The sequence below is a fragment of the Paracoccidioides lutzii genome, assembly GCF_000150705.2.
Source record: "Paracoccidioides lutzii Pb01 unplaced genomic scaffold supercont2.5, whole genome shotgun sequence".
In the NCBI taxonomy this organism is placed as follows: Eukaryota; Fungi; Ascomycota; class Eurotiomycetes; order Onygenales; family Ajellomycetaceae; genus Paracoccidioides; species Paracoccidioides lutzii.
The window spans coordinates 349,297-372,848 of record NW_015440951.1 but is presented as its reverse complement, the minus strand read 5'-3'; the positions used below and the strand labels follow the sequence as shown (position 1 = coordinate 372,848).

At 36.2% G+C, this 23,552-nt stretch overlaps 6 protein-coding genes across 6 annotated transcripts; 3 read left to right on the top strand and 3 right to left on the bottom strand.

Moving 5' to 3' along the window:
* Nucleotides 1–828: 828 nt before the first annotated feature.
* Nucleotides 829–1,126, top strand: PAAG_02291 (hypothetical protein; the record flags this gene model as incomplete). Its single annotated transcript, XM_002795539.2, has 2 exons — nt 829–891; nt 980–1,126. The coding sequence occupies 2 exons, from the start codon at nt 829–831 to the stop codon at nt 1,124–1,126; spliced, it is 210 nt and encodes a 69-aa protein (XP_002795585.2).
* A 486-nt stretch (nt 1,127–1,612) lies between these two features.
* PAAG_02290 (hypothetical protein) lies at nt 1,613–2,371 on the bottom strand (the record flags this gene model as incomplete). The annotated part of the gene is made up of 2 exons (XM_015844594.1): nt 1,613–1,680; nt 1,891–2,371. 2 exons carry the CDS (start codon nt 2,369–2,371, stop codon nt 1,613–1,615), a joined length of 549 nt encoding a protein of 182 aa, XP_015701642.1.
* A 340-nt stretch (nt 2,372–2,711) lies between these two features.
* Nucleotides 2,712–3,565, top strand: PAAG_02289 (putative mitochondrial 37S ribosomal protein MRPS12; the record flags this gene model as incomplete). Its single annotated transcript, XM_002795537.2, has 3 exons — nt 2,712–3,165; nt 3,309–3,409; nt 3,500–3,565. 3 exons carry the CDS (start codon nt 2,712–2,714, stop codon nt 3,563–3,565), a joined length of 621 nt encoding a protein of 206 aa, XP_002795583.1.
* A 1,020-nt stretch (nt 3,566–4,585) lies between these two features.
* On the bottom strand, nt 4,586–6,095 carry PAAG_02288 (alpha-1,2 mannosyltransferase KTR1; the record flags this gene model as incomplete). Its single annotated transcript, XM_002795535.2, has 4 exons — nt 4,586–4,653; nt 4,740–5,028; nt 5,134–5,961; nt 6,045–6,095. The coding sequence occupies 4 exons, from the start codon at nt 6,093–6,095 to the stop codon at nt 4,586–4,588; spliced, it is 1,236 nt and encodes a 411-aa protein (XP_002795581.1).
* A 140-nt stretch (nt 6,096–6,235) lies between these two features.
* On the top strand, nt 6,236–6,674 carry PAAG_02287 (hypothetical protein; the record flags this gene model as incomplete). The annotated part of the gene is made up of 2 exons (XM_015844593.1): nt 6,236–6,360; nt 6,416–6,674. The coding sequence occupies 2 exons, from the start codon at nt 6,236–6,238 to the stop codon at nt 6,672–6,674; spliced, it is 384 nt and encodes a 127-aa protein (XP_015701641.1).
* A 15,038-nt stretch (nt 6,675–21,712) lies between these two features.
* Nucleotides 21,713–23,552, bottom strand: PAAG_02286 (hypothetical protein; the record flags this gene model as incomplete). Its single annotated transcript, XM_015844592.1, has 4 exons — nt 21,713–22,437; nt 22,532–22,676; nt 22,739–23,193; nt 23,282–23,552. The coding sequence occupies 4 exons, from the start codon at nt 23,550–23,552 to the stop codon at nt 21,713–21,715; spliced, it is 1,596 nt and encodes a 531-aa protein (XP_015701640.1).

The window sequence follows — 23,552 nt, the reverse complement described above, 5'->3', positions numbered from 1 at the left end:
ATGAATGGCTTCCTTTTTCTTTTCGCGCTTATCTCATGTTTCCTGCTTTCTAAAACATGCACGGCAGGTGTAGGGTTTGGGTTTTCTTGTCTTGTCTCGTATTGTCTTCTCCTGTCCTATTTCTCTTTCACGTTTCCCTTCTAGCATACTCACTTCTTGAAGAATCATATTTGCAATGGCGACCAATTGGGGTTTTTCATTTTTTTCTAGTTTTGAGTTTTTCCCATAGTTCTCCGTATCGTCTATCCGAGTCCCGTTTCTGTCTCCTTCTATACACGTTGCGTTGGTTTTGTTTTCCTGTTTCCTTTTGCTTTGCCCGCTTGTTGTCAATATCATAGCACTATCACTACTTCTGCCACTATTATTATTACTAATGTGATTCCTCCTGATATGTCATCGATGGTTCGATCAATGCGGTTTCCCATACCGTTTCCATTTCCATTTCTTCTATTTTTGTCCTCTTTATTCTTATCTCTACATTTCTCTAATTTCAATTGCCTAATCCTCCCCTTTCCCTGCTCCCATGCGTACAAACGGTGACATCGGTAGCGAGGGGATGAAAGTTGCATGTAAATGTATATATACATACGTCGGTTGTCAATGTATATAAATGGATACAACGGTTCATAATATATCTCTTGTATAATCTGAGTCGGGTTGTAGCGTAGATGTATACTGCAGAGCGGTGGAGTGGAGAGCTGGAAGAGGTGGGAATCTGAGAACGGTAGGGGGGAGAAAATCAGCATTCCATCTTATCACGGACGTGAGCGGTTTTCGATCATTGTTTTGTTCCTTCAGATTCAATTCCATATATACACACACACAGTGATGTCGTGGAAGATTGAAGATGGAAGTGGATGGCTCCTTGCCCCCATGGTTCTCCTTAGCTATGTATGCCCCGCAACAGCTCTGACCGCCGCAATACTGGAGATGCTAAAAACACTTGTAATGGCATTGGGGCCATTGACACATTATGGAGTTCACCGGACTTTGGGCAGCGTGGAGAAGTCGAGATAATGCTGCGCAGGTGACTGTGAGGATCAAGGGGCTTACGTCTGGGAAAGCGGGCGATCCTTACCTCGCTGCGACACTGCAGCCTTATGCTATTCAGAAGACATTCTATTGATGCGGGGTTTCTTGATGCAGACAGAATGCAGACAGAGGGGGGACAAAAATTAACAAGAGTCTCCTTGATCCTGGGTGGACATAGGGGAAGGCAAAATGCTGGTGGCATGCAGACAGGCCCTGCAGGAGCGGGAGGTAAGGCAGTCAGTCACCTGTCTTGCAAGGTGCCATTGAAAGTACACCAGTAATGATGAGCTGAATTCGATGAAAGTCGTATCGATGTAAAATAAATAAACAAATAATAAAATCTCCCGTGGGATTCTGTTACATGTATAAAAGCACCGCAGGAAAACCCCCCCTTTCGCGATCTGAATGGAAAAGATAAGGAAGCGTAGAGAATGTGAAGAGCAGCTAACTCCGGTTCGGGATTTGATTTTCTAGAAACTGGGACGTAACGTAACATAAATGTCGGATGGAAGAAAACAAGAAAAAAGAAGAGACGTAAGCGGAACAAATTCCGACCAAAGATTAGTACCGGCACACGGTACTACCAATTCATTTTCAGTCGTTGTTCCATTTCGTCATGGAAAGTGGCCGGTTCTCGGAGGTCGTCACCTGGAGCAGCGAATATAAATAGTTAGACACTGGCTGTATGAGAGGCGGAGATGGCAAAGGAAGACGAAAATTCGGGTGCAAGTGGAGAAGAGAAGAAAGAATCAATCAGTCGATTCCCCATTCTTCCAAGAGGAATCTCCAGGGGACAATGCCCTCTCGTGACCAATCCAACTTCGGAAAGAAAAGGCCAAAAGGACCAAAGAGACTTACCATCAAAGACATCCTCCCACGTAACCTCCGTCTCCCTCCCGCCCAATGCCAAAATATCCGCATGAATGTTACTCTCCTTCCCCCCACCCAGCACAGCAGGCTTCCACTGTCCCTCCTGAACGATCTTCAGTTCCATCCCCCTCCTCACGGGCTCTGCAATGCCGTATACCCTCTTCAGAGTCTCCATCTTCATGGCATCGTGTGTTTGGCGCCACTGCAGCAGACGGGCTTCGAGTGGGTGTGTGGAGGTTGGTGTCCGTTGTTGCTGTGGTGTTGGTGCCGGGTTGAAAGAGGCGCGGAGAGTGTCGTGGATGCCAGTGGCGGAGGGGGCGCCTTTACTTAGATGTGGGGCGGAGGCGGTGTTGGAGGTTTGAGTTGCGTTGGCGGCGGGGGGTGCGATGCGGAGAGACTGTGTTAAGAAATTAATAAGGGGAATGGCGGAGCGGAGGTGGATGGGACCGGGATGGGGATAGCCTACCATGATCGAAGAGTAGACGGACGGTGTATTGCTGTGGGATCAAGGTGAGATAGTGAAGAGCGATAGCGTATGCTGAGCCAAATGCAGATGGGGGAGGTATTGAGAGTGTGGAATGGTGCTGATGGATGGGATGATATTGTATGATGCCGGCTGATGTTCCTCCAGGCAAAAGCAACCGCGTCAAGCTTCTCCAGCCGCGCACAGAGACCAACTGCGCAGTCCCGTATCACGTGGGCCAAACTCGATCCCAACCGCAAAATTTCCTAACTGAGCCATTTTCCACCAAAGTCTTGAGTAAATCTTCTATATCCGCATACAGCTCGCTCACCTCCAATCCCTACCAATGTCGCCCGCAACACCCTCTGCGGGCACTCTACGCCTCCTGCGGCATTTCATAGCCCGTACACCCTCCTCCCTATCACCCCTATCCACGTCCGCCAAGCGCACCTTTTCCCTCCTCTGCCGACCACCAACTACCGCCACACCCACAAGCACATTCCGCAAACCCGCCTACCATCTGAAAATACCCAATCCAATCTCTTTGTCACCACAAGCCCGCCAATTCTCAACTACCCCCTGCCAGAATGCTACGTTGAACCAAGTCCGCCGGGGCTGTCGGAAGGGCAAGCGGAAGCGGAAGCCCACCTCTCCCGCACTCGTGGGCCGGCCACAGATGAGAGGCGTATGCCTTAAGACGGGTATCACGAAGCCGAAGAAACCTAATTCCGGAGAGCGAAAGACGGCGAGAATACGGTTGACAAATGGCGCGGTTGTGACGGGGTATATTCCCGGTGAAGGTTGGTTTTTCTCGTATTTTCATCTTAAATTTTGGGGGTGGTTGAGGGAGTGACGTTGATATTCCATTGGCTTTTCTATACATTTTATTAAATTTTTTTGGATATGCACGAGAATGCTAAATTTCGTTTCGCTCAATTGCTAGGCCATAATATCCAACAGCACAGCGTTGTGTTGATTCGAGGCGGTCGGGCGCAGGATTGTCCAGGTGTACGATACCATCTTGTCCGAGGCGCATTGGATCTGGTGAGTTTATCTTCCCCTATCCAAGAACTCCTGCATTTGTGTGAACTGGCAATCTTAACTGGAGTATTTTTTTATTTTTTAATGGGATAGTCCGGCGTCGGCAATCGAATCACCAGTCGATCAAAGTACGGGACGAAGAAGCCGAAGAGTTCGTAGTGATGTTCAAATGGATAGATAGATTTAGGAGTGCTAGAGGGGTGGGTTAAGGTATACAGGATGGATGGACTTCTAATTTCCAATGCATCCTTCTTGTGGTTTCTTTTTGAGATACGATATTATCTTCCTCTGTATCCTTCCATAGATCGGGTTCATTAATCTGTAAAGTGTACGTCATCCCTACTCTGTCTTGGGCTCATGTAAATGTTTCGGTTTCACTCTCGGCATATATTGAATGGACTGTGCAGTGCTGCCTGCCTGGCTCAATTTCCCGCTCAATTCCCCGAGTAAAATCGTCAAAAAAAGATGATCGTATTCGAAAAATCCCAATAACTCCTCCCGTCCCATCATATACTCTCTGGAAAGGCGACTGTTTGCCTAATGCTGTACAAATTGTCGGGACAAAAAAAATTAAAAACTAAAAATAAATAAATAAAAATAAAAATAAAATGGCTCGAGTTTTTCATAAAATCAGTGAGATTTCGATGGTAAAAAGAATGGGAAAAGAAAATATGAAAAAGAGAGATCATTTGCCAGATGCCGTACATCCAGGTTAGCTAATGAAAGTGGCAACGTCAATTAATGAAAATAATAAGAATAATAACGCAAGGTAGAAAAAGTAGAATATAAAATAGAGGGATAAGAGACGGATAGAAGTATGCGAATTTCAGGGTTCTGGAAGAGGTAGATGTGGGTGAAATGGTTTAATGATATATGCAGACAAACAAAAGGGGAATAAAACAGAAGAAAATAGAAGAAAATTCCGCAAGAAAAAATAAAAAAAATAACAAACATAAGGCTATCCCCTTGATGCACACATTGACCGCATTTTATTTATATCCCATATAGTCTTCTTCTTTTTCAGTGCTGCTTTTTTGTTGACCACTTTCGTCACGATATGTAGAGCACACTGTCCACGCTGGACGTTCTGAGACAGCATGATCGACGACCTTTAAACGCTACTATTGCTACAATAGTGAGAACGAGTACGCTGGCGAGAAACCAGAGAACAACGGATAGTCAATCCTGCTCCTCCTCGTAGCCTTCGGGCTTCTTTAGCTTGTTGACATCGAAGTATCGAGATGTGCCTGGGGGATCGGGAAGGTTAGCAGCGGCCGCAGAATAAAGTTACAACCCCGGGGGTAATATCCATGCTTAGATATATCAAACTTACAAGAATGTCCCTTCCAGTCAAAGTTGTCTTTGGGATTGCAGTGGCATTTCAGATCTAGTCTTTTCTGCTCTCCCGTTGGGCAGTGGACGAATGGAACGTGGCGGTAGGCGATTTCATTGAAGAAGTGTACTTCCTCCTTTTTCAGCATGAGAGCCGCAGCGATGGAGTGGACTGGGGCGTCGCCCCATCTTTCGTAGAAGAATCCTCCGTCCTTATCGAGAACATCGAAGTAATCGAGGTATTCTTGAGATCGTAGCCAGTTTATATCGCCGACTTCGAAATTCGACCACTGGGGATAAGTTGAAATATGACGATATTAGTATAAAGGGTGCAAGACACCGATTGTTCAAAAGTTCAAATATTTCTTTGGGAGGAGAAGAAAAGGGGTACGAACGAAATGGCACAGATTATATGTGTCTCCTCCGTCCGAGCTGATGAAGTCCATATTGTTGTCCTCGGCAATGTGTTGAGGGTATTTTTCCATGAACTTCTTAACACTGTCCCAGAGCGTAGGTACGGTTTCCTTGTATTCGTAGAGACTAAGAACGAAGCTGTATTTCTTCTTGTTGTCTTTCATAAACTTGAAGGGGTCGAAGTTGATGTCGCAGAAATACTCAACACTGGGCTCCACACGCCAGTAGTAGTCAAATTGATTGAGGAGCTCATGGCGAAAAAAGAAACCAGATTCATATCGACACATATGCCTGTAACTAATGGAGTCTCCATATATGACTTGTTTCTCTTTCATATCTTCTCGCACCTTAGCGGCCCTTTCTTGGTCGATGAAGTCCGGGAACGACCAGTGCTCGGACGGAATGTGTCCGTAATGGGTTTTCCCGGATACGAGCGCGGAAGTAACCTTCTTGAATTCATCGTTAAAAGGTTTATCGTTGATAAAGACCCAATCATAGTGATAATTTCTGTTGAAGCGGTCCTCCACCTGACGGATCGATTTGGAGATATCCCAGACATCCTCATTTCTGGCTAGGGTCACAAAGGTAGCGTTTACTCGTTCGTAGGCGGGACGTTGCGCAGGAGCAGCGAGAGCTAGAGCCGAGGCCAATAAAACTGTTAGGATTTCAGTAGACTTCTCTGAAAATAGTGATTGAGACAGAGAACTAAAGTCAGGTTTAATCGCTCCTGGCTTGAGGTTCGATACGACATTGTTGGCGTTTGGAAGAGGTAACGAGGAGGAGGATATAAAATGTAGAATTGTAAGGCCCTTTACACCGTTTGAAACAACGTTGGAACTGCTGTCAGTGTCGTTGCTTATCACAGTAAGGATAAGGTTGATATCAGACTCACCAAAACCACAAATAGAATGTACCGTAGGTACTTCCCAGAAACCGAATTCATAGTGATATAGAAGCCCGGGAATCGAAATCCGGTTCACTCAGGCAAGGGTGTTTGTTTCGTTTATTGTTCGACTCTCTCTCTCTCTCTCTCCCTCTCTCTCCCTGGTGTTAAAAGGAAGAATAAACCGATCAACCCTCAAAATGAAATATTTCCAGGGAAGATCCGAAACACTCGGGTTGCACGATCTCAGGACAAAGAGCAGAGTTCAAAGGAGCGACGAGGGTTTGAAGAAGTCGAGAGATACAACTTCTAGCCGACCCTTGAGGTGTGTCGACAGGTGGTGGGGTCAAATGAGTTAAGTTAATATTTATGAATGAAAGAAGAAGTTGGCGATCGCATCTCATCAAGCTAAGCCGGAAAGGGCAGAATAGTGAAGGATTCTTGCAAGATTCAAGAGCAGAGAATGTCGCTCAGTTTAGCAGAGTGAACTTGATTTGCTATGCCTCAAAAGGAGAGCCGGGACGTCGGTCTGTCTGGGGTGCACAGGGCGTCGGTTCCTTGGTTGCTCGGAGGTTGAACAAAGGTTCTGCGGATGAGGCCCAGACAACACAAGATCTGACTAAATACTGGAGCGAGTGAATGACCGCGTAATTCGATGCTTGTTGGCTCCGTATCTGGGGCTATTTTAAGGTATCCCGCTGCTGCGGCAACTCAAAGGGAGGACAAGCCCGGCGGCTGGAATGGGGGTGCCTAGGTACAGTGTTACTTTGAGAGGGCGGACATAAACAACAGCAGCACCACTGCTTGAGATATGAAGACTTGGTCAGATGTGAATCACCCTCGTGCGAAAATCGGACCTCGGCCGATTAACAGGATATACCAAACCATGTCAAAACTCCCACTCCTCCTCCTTTTTTTATTCTTCTATTTTTTTTTTTTTTTTTTTTTTTTGGCGATTTTCGGAGCTAGTCGCTCTAAAACACGCCACCAAATTGAGTTATGTATGTAAATTGGCAGGAGAAAGACATAAATGAACGGGGGGCTGAGAAAAGGGGCAACTTGTAATTTATAAATAAGCCGCCAAAATCTCCAGAGATATGAAGCAAAACTCCTGGAAGAACGAGATTGGATTGATTACTAAGCCAATAAGATTCTATCTACAATCTGCACGTTGTGATATGGAGAGTTAGGGCTGCCTCCAAAACGCATCAAAAATTGACTGCTACTTGGAATACCACTCCTATTTAATATGGGATATCCCGTCAAGACGTCAGAAACTGAATCTCTCAAATAGAGATGTGAGTTCATATTTGCCCGGATCAAAACCTTCCACTCACAGTCAATTCACTCACGCTCAACCCACTCAAAACAAACAAACGCCTTTGATAAATCAAAAACATCAAATAAGCACTCACAAGAGGGCAGAGTTTGCTAAAAATGAATACCCTCCCTTCACAGATGATTGGGATAGCTGACATAGAGATTGCCAAGACTATGGAGTATATGCAGAGCTACAGGTGTTATATCAATCTTAGCACTGAAGAGATTGAATCTACACAGAAATCTGATTCCTTTATATTAAAACAAAATCTCAATTTTCAGAAAAATCTGACATATCATGAATTTTATAAAATAAGTTATAATAAGTATAAAGAAATGATAAGATTATTAGATTTATATATAAATATATTTTTATTAATTTTTATTCTTATTTAAAAAATTTAATATTATAAAAAATTATATTATTTTATTAATCATAATAAAAAATAAAGTTTATAACTTAATTTTTAAAGTTTTTTACTTTTTTAAAAATTAAAATAAAATTTATTTATAATTAAATTTAAAGTATAAAAATTATTAATATTTTTTATTAATATAATATAAATATTATTAATATAAAAAGTTAAATAATTAAATTATATAAGAAAAATATATTTATATTCTATAAAATAATAATTTTTTTAAATATTATTATAAAATTTATAATATATAATTTAAAATTATATAATAATTAAAAAATTATTAAATTATATATTTATATTATATTTATTATTATATAAAATAATAAATTTTCAAAAAATATTAAAATTAAAAATTATATTTTAAATATAAAGATATAAAAAAATAAAAAAAATTTTTCAAAAATTTTTAATATAAAAAAATATAAAATATTATTAAATATTAAAATATTAAAAATATTTATTAACTAAAATTATCAATATTAAATTAATTATTATTTATAATAATATATAATAAGCTCTGTTCAGACATTTTAATAATATAAGATTACTGAGCTGAAATAATCAATAATTATAATTATTTAATAATAATATAGTATTCAATCTCATAATTATTTCATAAATAAATACTATGTAAATATAGAAATCATTTAATAACTACATTAAAAAAAGAAATAAGATGTATTTATAAAATCTAGAAAAAAGTATAAAGTTTTTAATATTATATTATTTACAATTCAAAAGATATTTATAATAACTTATAAAATAATTTCTCAGAAAATAAATATTAATAATATTTAAATATTTTTAGATAGTCAAATAATATTAAAAAAAACTTCAGAAATATAAAATTTAAAGTGATTAGATAAATTTTAAATTAATTTAAAGAATAGTAAAAAGAATTAAGATTAAGAATAAAAATATTTGAAATTATTTATCTTAAATATCTGCTCATATAAATATTCTAAAAAATGAAAAAAGCAGATTTAGCAGCAAAGATTGAAACTAAAACTTAAAAAAAAACTCAAAGAATTATATTCTAATCATATATTAAAAGAATAGTCAAAGAATCATATTTTGATAAATGAACAAAGATGTAAAAAAAAGAGAAAAAAAGTACTTAGTATGAAATATATGAAATAAAATCAAAGTGAAAATCAATATCAATAAAATGCAAAAAGAAAATATTTTCCTCTATAATATAATTGAAACTTGAACATGATTATTTTATATTATATATAAAAAATTTTAAAAAATTTTTGAACTTTAATAGATATAATTTCTGTGATATAGTTGAAAATTCAAATCATATTCTGATGAATTATTTATTAATCAATAAAATAAGAAAGAAATTAAAAGAAAAACACTCAATTAATTAATTAAATATAATATTTCTATTTAATATTGAATTAAAAAAAAAAATTTTAATTAAGTGTATAGAGAAAATAAAAATTGTCTTTAAAGAATAAAATTAAATATTAAATAAATTTAATATTTAATCTATAAAAAAGCTGAGAATATTTTTAATAATATTTTTATTAAAATTTTTTTTATATTACTTTGTTGTTTTATTTTATTTTATTTTATTTTATTTTATATTTTATTTTATTTAAATTGAAAAAGAAAATAAATTAAAATTAAAACTATAAAATATCTTTTATTAAAAAATTATTAAATATTATATTACTCTAAGATAAAACTTTATAAATATATAAGTTGATTGCTATTTATTAATTAAATTAGTAAAATAGTTAAATTCTAGATTAACTAAATAAATGTCATAGTTATTGACTGAATATATCTTAAATAAATAATAATAATAATAATAATAATAAAAGAAGCAACTATATTAAGAAAAAAGTTATATAAATAAAGTCTTCTTCTGTAGAAGATTAAGCTTTAAGAACTAAAGGCTAGTCCTTCTATATAACAAGGACAAATTACTTGAGAAAGGGAAGAAAAGAATGAGATAAGAATATAAGCTTAAGCAAGCTTGTGTAGTATGATCATGTGCATATATGCAAACAATGACTAGGCTGAGTCAGTCAGCCAGAGTGAATCTACAGGTTCAGTCTCTTATAATACTTCTCTTCTCCCTCTTTGTTGCAGATCTTTATGACTATTTAAAGCTCTCTTTATATCTAATTTTGCCTGCTGAGAGGTCTCTCAAGTGTTTAAAGCCTTCACTTCTTGTAGAAGACTCATGTCATTTCATGTAGATTCAGCTCAATCTACTCATTTAACAAGATATTATTTTTTTCTTTGATAGGTTTATTCACCTCAAATTTCCTCAATCTCAAACTCAGATTCTTTCAGAATCTCTATAGTGAGTGGCTGTCAGTTGGTTTGTCTTTGACTAGACAAGGAATCTGTCATCACAGCATGTAGAAGCTTTACATTAAAGATATTGTGAATGTCAGATGAGACATTCAGTCAGTAAGCATGAGATTTTATCTTTTCTAGCACAGTATATTGATTGTATTTTATGTCCAGCTTCTTGCACAGATGATTAGTTCTCATATTCTCTAAGCTCAATCAGATCTTATCTCTGAGTTGAAAGCTTGAAGCTAAGTCTCTTCATCTATTTGTGTAGTTCTTTTGAGATTGCTGAGTATCTGTCATTTTTAGTTGAGCTCACTTCAACACTTCATGAGTCTTTCTCATATAATTATCTGCAAACTCAATGAGATTATGTGATGTTTCAACAGAGAGTACATCAGCTATATTAATGAAGAAGACATGAAAAAGATGTGTTAAAAAGAATGAGCTCACATCTGTTGAGATAGCATCTCTATTATTGATGATCAGCTCTGTCAGAAAGAGCTATTCACACCAGTCATTCTGTTGAAAGCTAATGTACTTGTGTAGATAGATTTTCAGAGTTTGATTCATTCACTCTGTAGCTCTGTCAGTCTCTGAGTAATAGACTATGAAGAGTCATCTCTTAATATCTAATTTCTCACATATTCATATTCAAAACATGCTTGTGAAAGCTGATCCTTGATCTGACACTACTGTCTTAGAAATATCATGTTGAGAAATGATGTTGTGAAGGAACACTCTAGTCACTATCTTCACATCAGTTATCTTAACTACTTTTAATATAATCTTCTTAGTCAGTCTGTCTGTTATAATCATGATGTTTGTGTATTCTTTAGAGCTTGATAAGTTCACAATAAAGTTCATAGAAAGCTTCTGTCACATGTATTCAGAAATGAGAAGAGGCTTAAGCAGTTTCTGATGTCAATCTCTTCATGTGATGTTTGATCTACAAAGATAACAGTTTCTGATCATTCTTCTCACATCAGCAGCATAGTCTGACCAGTAGAACTCACATCTTAGAACTTCTGCTGATTGCTCTCACTTAGGATGATCAGTAAGAGGTGAGTTGTGAGTCTCATGTACTAATCTGATTTAAAGAGATTCAAAGTCTGATACTCACTTACAATATTAAAAGAGAAGCTTCTTAGTCTCATTTAAAGAGCACTCAGAGACAGAGATTTTAATGCTGAGTTCAGAAGAAAATTTAAATCTTCTCTCATAAAGAGTCTGCTTCAGATACTGCAGAATCTTATCATTTTTATGAGTCTCATTTCACTGAGCTTGAAGAGACATCTCAGATTTCACACTGGCAGCAGTCACTCTTGATTTCATTTCAGATATCAGTACATTAAACTTAAGTAGTTGAGCTTGTCTCTGCTTGATTCTCTTATCATCAGCACTCTGTGACATGTCTTACTCTTTTTATGATAGAGTGTCTAGTTCAGTGTTCAACTTCTCTGATCAGTAATCAATTCTGAAGTTGAATTGATAGAGAATATTCATTCAACATAGCTGTCTTTCATTTAGTCTGTGTGTAGTCATAAAGTATTTTATATTCTTATGATTTGTGAGAATCTTGAATTTCTTTATACTTCATAGCTTAGTATTTCATTTCTTTAAACACTTAATTATTGCTAATAACTTCTTATCATGAATCTCATAGTTGTATTCTGCAGGTGAATACTTGTGAGAGAAGAAGGCACATGAGTGTAGAATACTCTGCTTATCATATTGTAGCAGCACTTCTTCTGAGACATAACCTGAGAAGTTCATTTTCAATATAATCTCATAGTCAGAGTCAAATTAAAGCAGGATTGAAGCAGAGATAAACATTGATTTTAGACACTTAAAAGCTTTCTTAGCCTTGCTCATCTACAAAAAAGAAATATTCTTGTATGTAAGAATCATCAGTGAGATCACAATCTTTGAGAAATCTCTGATAAATCATCTATAGAAATTGGCAAAGCCTAAAAATTCTCATATATCATTAAGAGTAGTAGGTATTGCTCATTTCAAAATAGCTTTAATCTTCTCTGAATTCATTTATATACTCTTACTCACTTTAATGATGAATTCAAGATATTTTATACTATTCATCTTGAACTCACTCTTTCTGATATCTGCCTGCAGGCCTACTTCTCATAGATGCATAAGTATCTTTTGTACATGCTCATGATACTTCTGTAAGCTTCTTGAGGAAAATATCAAAATGTCATCTAAATAGACTAAGCAGAAGTCATCCAGATATCCACATAATGCTCAGTTGATATATTTTTGAAATGTGCTCAGAGTATTGGCCAAACCAAAGAGTGTAATCAGCTACTCAAATAGCTTATATTTGATTCTAAAGATTGTCATCCACTCATCATCTTTCATGATTCAAATCTTATGAAAAGCTGTAATAATGTACAGCTTAGTGAATTATTTAGCTCATTCAATTCACTGTAGAGTCTCACTGATTAATAATAGAGAATATCAATTCTTTCAGATAATTTTGTTAAGAGCTTGATAGTTCATACAGAATCTTAGTCCACTCCCAGACTTCTTTATGAATAGTACAGAGGTGGTCATAGAAGAGTTGCTCACTTTAATAAAACTTTTATCTAGATAATCTATAAGAGTTTTTCACAAAGCCAGTAGTTTCTCTCAAGACATATTATATAGTGAGCCTCAATAGAGTTGTTCCACACTATTATCAGCCTTTTTAATCAGTTCAATCTCATGATCTCTATCTGAGTCATGAAGTGAGGGTAGAGTGTCAGTGACTTTCTTATCAAATATATTCAAAAACTCATAATAATGTTCAAACAGCTTTTCTCTAGAGTCAATCTTTGATTTTACTTCTAGAGCCTTTTGAATATCAGCCAAACTGATAGCAAAGATCTTAATATTTCACTTTTCTCAAGTGCTCACAAGCCTAGAGAAGTTTATGGCAGAGATAGGAATCACATCAGCTTTTGTATTTGAACTAGGCTCTACCTCTATACCACTCTCTTTAAATCTTATAATTCTTTGATAAGAGATCATGGTCATCTTTTGCTAGGCCAGCCAGGGGTTATCTAGATACTTATTATGACTATATAATTCATTCACCACATAGAGAAAGGCCTGTTCAGTTATGTGATCACCTATATTAATTTGAATGCCAGTCACTATGCTTGTGAAGAGTCCTATGAAGTCTTTAAAGCTGATCATTTTAGCAGAAGAAATTTCAATGCACAGGAGCTTATGCTTGTTAATATAGAATTGAGAAATAAAATCATAGACATTTTATTCACTATCTATCATTGCTCTAGTTGAAAAGGCATTATCTACTAGAGTATTGACAGTGAAGGATTTGAATATCATTTTAGATTTAAATCTTATTATGCAGTCTTGATCTTTTTCAGCTATTTTTGAATTTTTTTTTTATATTATTTGTATTTCTTTGACTCAGTCAATTGCCTTAATTGAGCTTGAATATAGTGAATTACTGACATCAATTCAGAGGACAGATCTGTAGTCAAGGAGTGCATGAGCTGAAACTTCATTGATTAAGCTATATCATAAATTGTTATAGATGAACTGTGCTAAAGATAGTTATTTATCTCAGTCATTCTGATGAAAATTCATAAAGCATTGAAGATAATACTTTAGTATCTGATTCTGATATTCAGTTTAATTATCTGTCTGTGAATGAAAGACTGTGAATAGTCTTTATTTAATTTTAAATAAATAGCAAAGAGTTGATTAATATTAACTTGTGAAAAAAGCTTCTTTATTTGAAATATGATTTTCAGAAACATTAAAGATGCTATAAGTATAAGTATAGATAATATTTGCAAGACCTTCTGCAGTAATATTTTTTGTATATGAAATGTACAAAGCATATTTGATTAAGATATTAACTAAGACAAGAATTGCATCATAGGTTTTATCTAGTTAGATGATAACTGAGATATTAGTGATGAAGTTCATAGTGATAATTTGTTATAGATTGATTGATATTGAAATTGAGTCAAGTTCATCATATTGTTTATGACAGTGCACTTTCATCCTCTAGAAAGTATTACGAGTATGAATATATTTAATGATATTTCAGGTAAGATCATGTCAATAGTACTTACTTTAGACATACTCAATAGACTATTTTGTGCTAAAATAATCTTCTTGTAAGTCATAATAATTAATGTAAATTATCTTTTTGATCAGTGCTTATTGCAGCAGAATATAGACTCTATTGTTTGTCTAAAGTGAGCTATCTTTTAAGATGATTCAGAATATATCACTACTCATGATTGTATTTTTATCTCTTATCTTCTGCTTCTTTGCTATTGCAAAAAAGTCTGAGTCTTGTACTTTAACAAGAAGAGAGGTAAGAGACTCTGATATATTTTTATATACTGATTCAAAGACTGTAGCAGCGTTAATCAGCAGTTTGAGAATATTTTAATTCTTAAAATATCTCTTTGAAATTAAGATTTTCTCTTTTAGAGATTTTCTGATCAGCATGTTGAGTGATTTTGATGAGTGTGATGTAAGATTGTGAGTAAGCATTTGGTGCAGTGATAATAGAGAATCTATACTCAGAGTGAGATTTGAAAGAGATTCAGAGCTCAGAGTATTGAGATTAAGAGAATTTATGCAGAGTGTGTGCTTTTAATCATAGACTCATATGTAGTTAATAAGAATTGTAAGTTTTTTATAAAAGTTAAATTTTTAATTCTGTTTGACACTGTGAAAGAGCTTCTGTTATAAGATAGAAAGTATAATTTCATCATAATAAGAGTCAATGTAATCTGCATGATGACTGAGTTCATCAGCTGAGTTTTGTTTACTTGAGCAGTGATACAGAATAAAGTCATATGCTGACAATACTTCTGCTCATTTAGACTGATGTTAATTTAATATTTTAGTTATCATAAAATACTGAAGATTGATATAGTCAAAATAGATATAGATTGAATATTAATTCTTTTTCAGATAATAATATTAATTCTTAAAAGATGTAATGATTATAAGAAGTTTCTTGTTATGAGTATCATATTATGTTTCTACATTTAAGAGTTTATAAAATCAGAATGTAATTAAATGTCATTGATTATCATCTTATTTTTAAGAAATAATGATAATCACTACTACTGTAGAGGTATCAGATTCAATTTGAGTTTCTCAGTTTAAGTCAAAATGAGTGAGTAGAGAAGTCTGCATGAATTGTTCTTTTAGATTGTCAAAGATGCATTGAGTATCTTTTATTCATGTAAACTGCAGCTTTTTTATTCCTTCTTTGAAATCTTCATAAGATCAAAGAGAGACCCTGCAATTTTGAAGTAGTTTTCAATAAAGTGATAATAGAAGTTTGCAAATTCTAAGAAAGTCTGAACTTTTTTAACACTAGTTGAAACTAATCATTTTATAATGATTATCACTTAATTTGATTTCATTTCAACACTCTGTGATTCAATAATAAATCTCAGAAAGAAGGTTTTATTTCTGATAAACTCACATTTAGTGTGTTTTGCAAACAGATTCATATGATCTAGATGTTTAAGAATCTTTTGTACATATATCTTATACTTATTCATTGAGTTTGAATAGATAAAAATGTTATTTAGATAAATCACACAGCATATATCAAGAAGATCTACTAGAGTATAGTTTATATAGACTTGAAAAATGGCAGAGGTATTTGTGAGCTCAAAAGGTATAATATTATACTTAAAGTGATCATATCATATGTGAAATGCTGTTTTTCATCTATCACTATACTGAATATATATTCTATGATAAGCATCTCTAAGATCAATTTTGAAGAAGATTTATGTTTCAAAGAGTCTATTTAGCATCTCACTCATAAGAGATAATGAATATCTGTTTTTGATTGTGAGATGATTTAGACCTCTGTAGTCTACACAGAGTCATAGACCTTTATTCTTTTTTGAAACAAAGAGAATTAGAGTATCTGCAGAGCTCTGAGAAGAAGATATTCAGTCTCTCTCTAGTATACTATTTAAGTAGTTCTGAAGAGTTTTCAGCTCTATTTTAGAGAGATTATAGATAGGCATGAATGAGAGTCTGACTTCTTTCTCAAGATCAATTGAGTGCTCTGCATCAGGTACAGATGCATTGAATGTGCTTTTCTTAGAGAAAAGATGTACATATGATCAGACATAGTCAGACAGATTATTGATGACAGCTGTATTTGCAAGTAAGCTAACTTCTGACAGTATTGAAATTTTAGAGAAAGGTTTAAAGGCCTGTTAAATTGAGATAGATACTATTATAAGTATATAGTCAAAAGTATTAGTAAGTAATTTATTAATAGTATTTATCATACTCAGAGCTATTTTTTGATTATTTGATATTTGATGAAAATAGAATTCTTTATTCTTTCAATCAATGAAAAGATTAAGCTGTTTGAGTTATAGAAATTCTAGTATCATATTATAATTTGAAAGTTTAATAATATGAAAGAAGTGAGATTTTCTAACTATAGTTTTTTTGCTATCTGAGACTTCTATCTCTAGATTGATGATTTCAAATAAGTGTGTTTGATGATTATCAAATTTCTCTATTCTGTGTGATATGTGCTCTATTGATTATAATTTATATTATTTGACTCAGAATTCACTGATAAAACTTACTTAAGCTTCAAAATCTATAATAGCAAGAATTGATATATCTTCTATGAGTGTTGGAATTTGAATAGAAAGAAGAAAGAATAGACTTAGTGATTACTGACTTTTAAATATATTGAGAGTTGTTATTGCAGCATGAATGACACTTCTTATTCATTTTTTGCCTCTTTTGAATTTGATTTAAAAGAAAGTTTTGATGAAGACTTTGAAGTTGAGGATTTATCTTTAACATACCTGTTTTTTTGAGTCTTGCAGTCTGCATTGAAGTGTATGAAGCTTCAGTAAACATCACATCAGATGTCAGAACACTTTTTGTGTTTTTAGCTTTTCTTTCTAAGTGCTGTTAATATATCATCATGTGAATCTTTTCTGCAAGTAATGCTCTTTTGTTGTGTAATTATGCTTACTGATATGATAGTCTTTGAAATGTTACTCTTCATAATGATCAATTTTATGATGAAAGTATCATAAAAGAGATCTTGCAGCTTGACTGCATATCTCTCAAATTCTGCATGAAGAGAGGATAGAATCTTGTCAAATAGATATGTCTTTCACTGATAATTACTATATTTCTCAAGGAGATAATTCTCAATTGACTGAAGAGTAGACACAAAGTCATGAATAATTTGATTTTCAGATTATCTCAATGCCTGATACTTCAATTCATAGTCCTGGCTTATCTTATCTAAGTTGATGATCTTAGCATAAATCTAGTTATAGAATTAATTCCAGATAATTGATATCTTCAGTGTGATGTAGTATTATTGCTATTTCTATTGCAGTTTAACATTAAAATATGTTACTACTTCAAGAATCTTGTATTCATCATCATCCTCAAAGTAATGTCTTTGATAGACATAAAAGACAAAGCTTGAGGAGATAAAATCTTCTAGTTCCTTGAGACTTTTTATCTTAAACTCATTTGAGAGTTTTTGAATTAGTGCAGGATGAGGCTTGAAAGAAGTGAAATTGACACTAATAGTGTGATCTGTTAACTCTGCTCTATGCTGCTTGCTCTTAGAGATTTGAAGTTCTGTACTAAGTATGTTGACTTGTTGTAGTTTGAGAATTTTTTTGTATATCTCTTACTATCCTTGCTCTTGTTGAACTACCTGAATCTCTTCATCAACTAATGTAAGAAGTGCTTCAGTGTTTCTTTCTAAAGTAAGACTTGATGATTATTCATAAGAAGTTTCTTCTATATATACTTCTTTATTGAATATTGCATGTGAGGTGTCAGCTCATAGATTACATTTTAAACTCATTGTTATAGACTTAACAGGCAATCTTTATTAGAGTGGTTAGAAACTGTGAGGACACTAAAATAAATAAACTAAGTGTCAAAAGAAAATGTGAGAAGCTCTATAACTAAAGTTATAATAGGGTAGATATATAAGCACTGAAAGTGCTATGAAGAAAAGAGAATAGCAATAGATGAAATGTATATGTAGAATTGAATAGTAGCTAATTATTGAATCTCTCAAAGGAACTTTGAAAATTCAAAGTGTTTATATACATGAATGAGTAATAATAGATTTTATTTCTAATTATTCATAAAATAGAGAATTAACAATACAGTGATTTGAATTTTCATAAAATACTAATTCTATTCTCTAAGAAGTGCTGATGTGAAAGAACTGATTTTTGAGAAGTGCTGATTTGTACTAATTCTAAATGCTGAATTTTAAAATGATGCTGATTCTCTAGAAGATGCTGATTCTAAAGTGCTTTGATAAGTAGTATGAAGATAAGTGCTTTAATAAGTGAGTGTGAGAATCTAGAGAATCTGATTCTAAAGTGCTTTGATAAGTAGTATGATAAGCAGTGTGAGGACAAGAAGCTAGTATAAAAAGTCTTGATATCACAATTATCTCATATACAAATAATATATAAATATATAAAACAGTACTAAGAAAAAAAGTTATATAAATAGAGTTTTTTCTAAATTTATTTTTAAAAATTATCTTAGTATTCTATTTAAATAACTTATTTAGCTGACAATCAAACATCTGTTTCACTTGTATTTAGATTGAAGTCTTGATATAATGCTAAGATCAATAACTTTTCTTGCTCTTTTTAAAGTAGATTGTTTAGATGAAAAATCTTTGAGAATTTTTATTTACTTTTATTTTGAATCTCTGAGAATATTATTAAAATATCAGCAGCAGTTAGAGAATTTGACAGTTCATAAAAATCTGACTAAGATATGATGACTCTGACAGAGAGAAACATGAGGTCAAACAGACTTTTATCAAAGAAAACATTTTTGAAGATAATTGAAGAGAATCTGAAGCAGGTATATCAAGAGATTACTGATCTCATGCACAAAGTAAGAGAAACTCTAGATCAAATTAGAACAGAACAAGATGATCAGAGAAAGCAAGTGAGTGAACTTGACTAGCAAGTGAACAGCTTGATAAGAAATGAAATGTCTTACAGCAGACAGTGAATTCTTTAGTCTCACAAATCAGATTGATGAACATTCAATGAATGCAACAATCAGTTAAGCTTGATGACTTGAAGCACCTCATCAATGGAAAAGAACTGATATTTGAAAACTGACTCTCACAGATGAGACGCAAGCTAACTGTCAATGCTGATCACTTTTCAACTGAAGAAAGCTGAATTGCATACATAGAAAACTGTGTGATGGCGTAAAACGGGCTCCGTCCAGCCTCCTCGACAGCTTAAGGCCACTGGCCGCGGCGATCGGTAATCACAACTGCCTAGGCATTGGCATAGCAACCAACCCACAATTACCCCGCATACGAATAACACGTAAAACGTGGGAACCGCCTAGCAAACGGCGCTAAGGAAAAGGGCTATATAAACAGAGCCTTCTCCGAACCCATCTCTTCGGAATCATCTTAGTATTCGCTCAGATAAGCTTACCTAGCTGGCAATCTAACACCTGTTTCACCTGCGCCTAGATTGAAGCCTTGACATAAGCTATTCAGATGAAAAGATCTTAAGAATAGTAGCTTCAATTATCATATTCAGTAGTTATAGCAGCTTCAAATTGTCAAATAAATTAATATTCTTCTAATTATCCTACATATAAATTACTAGGGAAGAATGATACAAACGGATACAGCCAAACGTACTAGTTACACCAAAGGGGTAACAGGAACTTAATAAAAAGATCCACACCTCCATAACACAACTAATAATAATGCTCCGTAATTATCGTGTTATTACAACAATTCCGCCACATGAGAGTGAATAATACCAGAAAAGTGTGCAACATTTTGGTGGCCTGGAGGTGGCCTGGAAATCCCTAACTATTTAACTAGTAATATACTAAAAAGCCGCATGGAATGGCGCCATTAAGCCGGCCCTAAACAGATCATCAGAGCTCAGTTCGTCGTCACCGGGTTTGCTGGAACGTATTATTTCCCCACGGTTTCAAGTTCAAGTATCTCGCGGCTTTATATCAGTATGTCTCCCAAGATATATCTACCCTAAGGTATCTACCCTAAGGTATCAACTAATTGACAATGCCGAAAGGAGCAGAAGCAGAAGACGAGTTTTTGTCCCAAGATGTTTTTCCTTCGCTCAGGATCAGGTCAGGGATACAGTATTATGTCTCCCAAGAATCCTATCAGGCAGTTGGGACAAAATCTCCTCCATATACAATAACGCCTTCCGATGCCATTCAATAATGTAAGTTGCTTTTACCAGAAAGGTAGTCCGAATGCCTGGAATGTGAGATTGAATGGCTCCGGAAAAGAGACGCATATCAGTTCTTGCCGACCAGGTCTTAGTTAGAAATTCGCTAAGAGATCAATGCTAGTGATTGGGAAGATATCATACGGAGATAGATTCCTCAGGCTCTCTCTCTCTCTCTCTCTTTTTTTTTTTTTTTTTTTTTTTTTTTTTTTTTTTTTTTTTTCGCTTTCCCTGCTCTCTGGAACTACACTGGGCAAGCTCACTCACTCCATGCCAAGTGATTCAACCTCATGGTTGGTTAACTGCGTTGGCGGGGCTGGTTTGAAAAAACATGTCTACCGGGCAAATTTGAGGGCAAAGAAAAGTATGAAATCTTTCCGGAGGAACGACTCAGGGACTCAAGAGGATATTCTTAATGCATAATTAAGCGACATCCGGCGGTTTCGGTCCGTTTCCAAAATACAACGTACCTGGTTGTCAGGCATGAGTTTCTCTTTAGCGATTGCAATCTCTTGCCGGTCTGAGATTGCAAGGAGGAAACAGTTGAAATTGGGTAAATCTAGGATTCTTGGATGTATATAGAAAACAATTCGCGATGGGGTGATTAAAATACGCCCTCTCATTTCATATTTTCACGGCTAAGGAAGTTGACTGAGGAGAAAGTGAGATATCATGGGTATCCAATGGTCCGGGGATATTTAGAAGTGGTTCGTTCCATTGCGCAACTGTAGGCGATTGATAGAGTCATAACATTCCTAACAAGCAGTGACCGCAAAGAAAGATCTGCGTAGTTACGGAATAGTATTTTGTATATTTGAACAAAGCAGCTTCCTCTGTCTGTTGAGCGCCCCAGATATTGCTGATAAACATGTCTTGAGTTTATTAGTTTCTTAAGAGGGTCGGAAAGCATCGGCTACCGGATAATTGTCGAACCGCGTTAATTGGCGTTCTTATAATTATAGCCGCGCGCTTGTCTTACGCGAGAGACATTTGCGAGACGAAGCCAGCAACCACGTTCTTTTAACTGCGTAGATTCCAGAATTCTGTCTTGAGAATGAAAGTGTACACATATTTCTTGATTGATTCTGAGCACCCGTGTGCCCACTGGCCACCCAACTAGAAAGTCTGAACATCATCTAGGCACAGTGGAAGGATGAGTTGAGGGTTATGCGCATGAATTTCTTGGTTGTGACTTTATTTTTGAAGTGGAATTTTTTAATTCATGGTTTGATTGAACTCATGCAGGGACAGATTGTCGTTCGTGGAGCGCAACGATTTAATCCCCTTCAAGGGACATGAGCTGTTACAATATGGACTCGCCTGAGAGATGCTACAATTGGCGCAAATAACTTGCGACTTTATTCCAATTTCCCTCCTCTGCTAGTACCAGCGGTGTATCTCCATTCTCATCACTAACCTGTGGGTCAGCACCACTGTCAACGAGAACAGTTACACATGCAAACTGCCCTTCATCTGCTGCAATATGCAATGTAGTTCTTTTGAACTCCCCACAGGTTTCGATATCGGCGCCATGCCGCAGTAAGCGCTGGACTACGTCTGGGTAACCATTGCGAGCCGCTTCAATCAGAGGAGTATTAGTTGAGAACTTGGCAGCAGCATTGGGATTGGCTCCAGACTCTAGCAGGAACCGTGTCATGTCCTCGTTGCCTTGCTGAGCCATATAATGCAAGAGAGTCGTATTGAACGCTGTGTCAGACGTGTTTGGATCTCCTCCATTCTCAACAAACTCCCGGACTCGGGATATGTTGCCGCTCTTGGCTGCGTCAAGGACCTCCTCCGCATCATCAACCTGTCGATTGAGAGTGTTCAGTCTCCGACGTGGTTGTCGCTGCCAGGTATATCTCGTCTCGGATTTTCCGAATAAGGGGTTTAGTGCAGGGCTGGTCGGAGGCGTGGAGAGAGGTCTAGGCCTGGGTGATTGTATCGACCGGGTTCGACTAGATGGAGGTGAAGATGGAAATATCGGTCCTGGAGAATATGTCAAGGTAGTGGGGCTGGCGCTTGGTGGAGGGGTGCTCGCAGCTGCGGTTGTTCCTGAAAACACATAGTCTTTGGTCAGCACCAGCAGTGGCCTCACTACTCGTCTGTGGGTTGTAGGCTTCAATCTGCAAAAACAAGGGGCTCTTACGCCTGTAAATCGTTGAGCCCATGGAGAGGAGGAGACTTTTGGCATATACCGCCGCCGTGGCAGCCGCATAACCTTGCCAGCGTTTATTCTTATGTGATTCGGAATAATCGCAGATCCCACGTATAACGAGGCAGCGAAGAATATGCTACAGAGTATGGATTTTAGCTTCCTCAGCCTCAGTTTTGGATTCACTTTCTATCTACTCACCATTATGCCTGCTGCCTCCATCTCATAACACAAAATGCCGTGCGCCTTCGCCAAACGATCCCTGGTCTTTGCATCCTTAATAACCGAGTTTCCAGACGCAATTAAGCCATAATGAATGACTGGTTCAGCATTTGTCCTTGGTGTTCTGGTTTTAGCCATACTTCGATCGCACGCATCGCATGAATCACCCCCTACGTGAGGATATTCAGCTTGATATAGGAAGTCATGATTCGTCCCGGGGTTCGTGAATCTCCCCAGATTTTTCTCTACTATTTCGTTGACAAGATCTGATATACCTCCTTCGCCGACCATCTCATATGCTTCCATTGTTGATATGGCTGTCAAGACTTTCGTCGGAGGTTGATTTAGAACTGCCATCAATGTCACTTTATTGGGGCCAATTTTCCCGAAATCATACTGCATAACACCCGGATGGCCTGGGCCCGGTTTGCTGACTACAACATCTCCAAGACGGATGTCATGAGTTGTATTCGGGGCTCCTCCTCAATTACCACCATCAATCCGAAGCGAAGGCAGGGAAACTGTTCGACAGATTGGTGGTAACGGAAGCGGCGGAATTCGTCCCATATTTCCCGGCGGGCAACACCGTGATGACAATGTTGTGGCGACCAACTCTGCCAAAGGAGTAACTGTTTCTGTCACCCGATATGTTTCCTGATAGATCATATGGTGGGTCATGACGCTCATCGAGAGAGGCAATTGCTACAGCCTTCTCGAGGGGTAAGGCACAGACCCAACGCACTTTGTAGTGGGCCCATTGTAGTGAAACGGTAGGCTCCTCAGTTAACTCCAT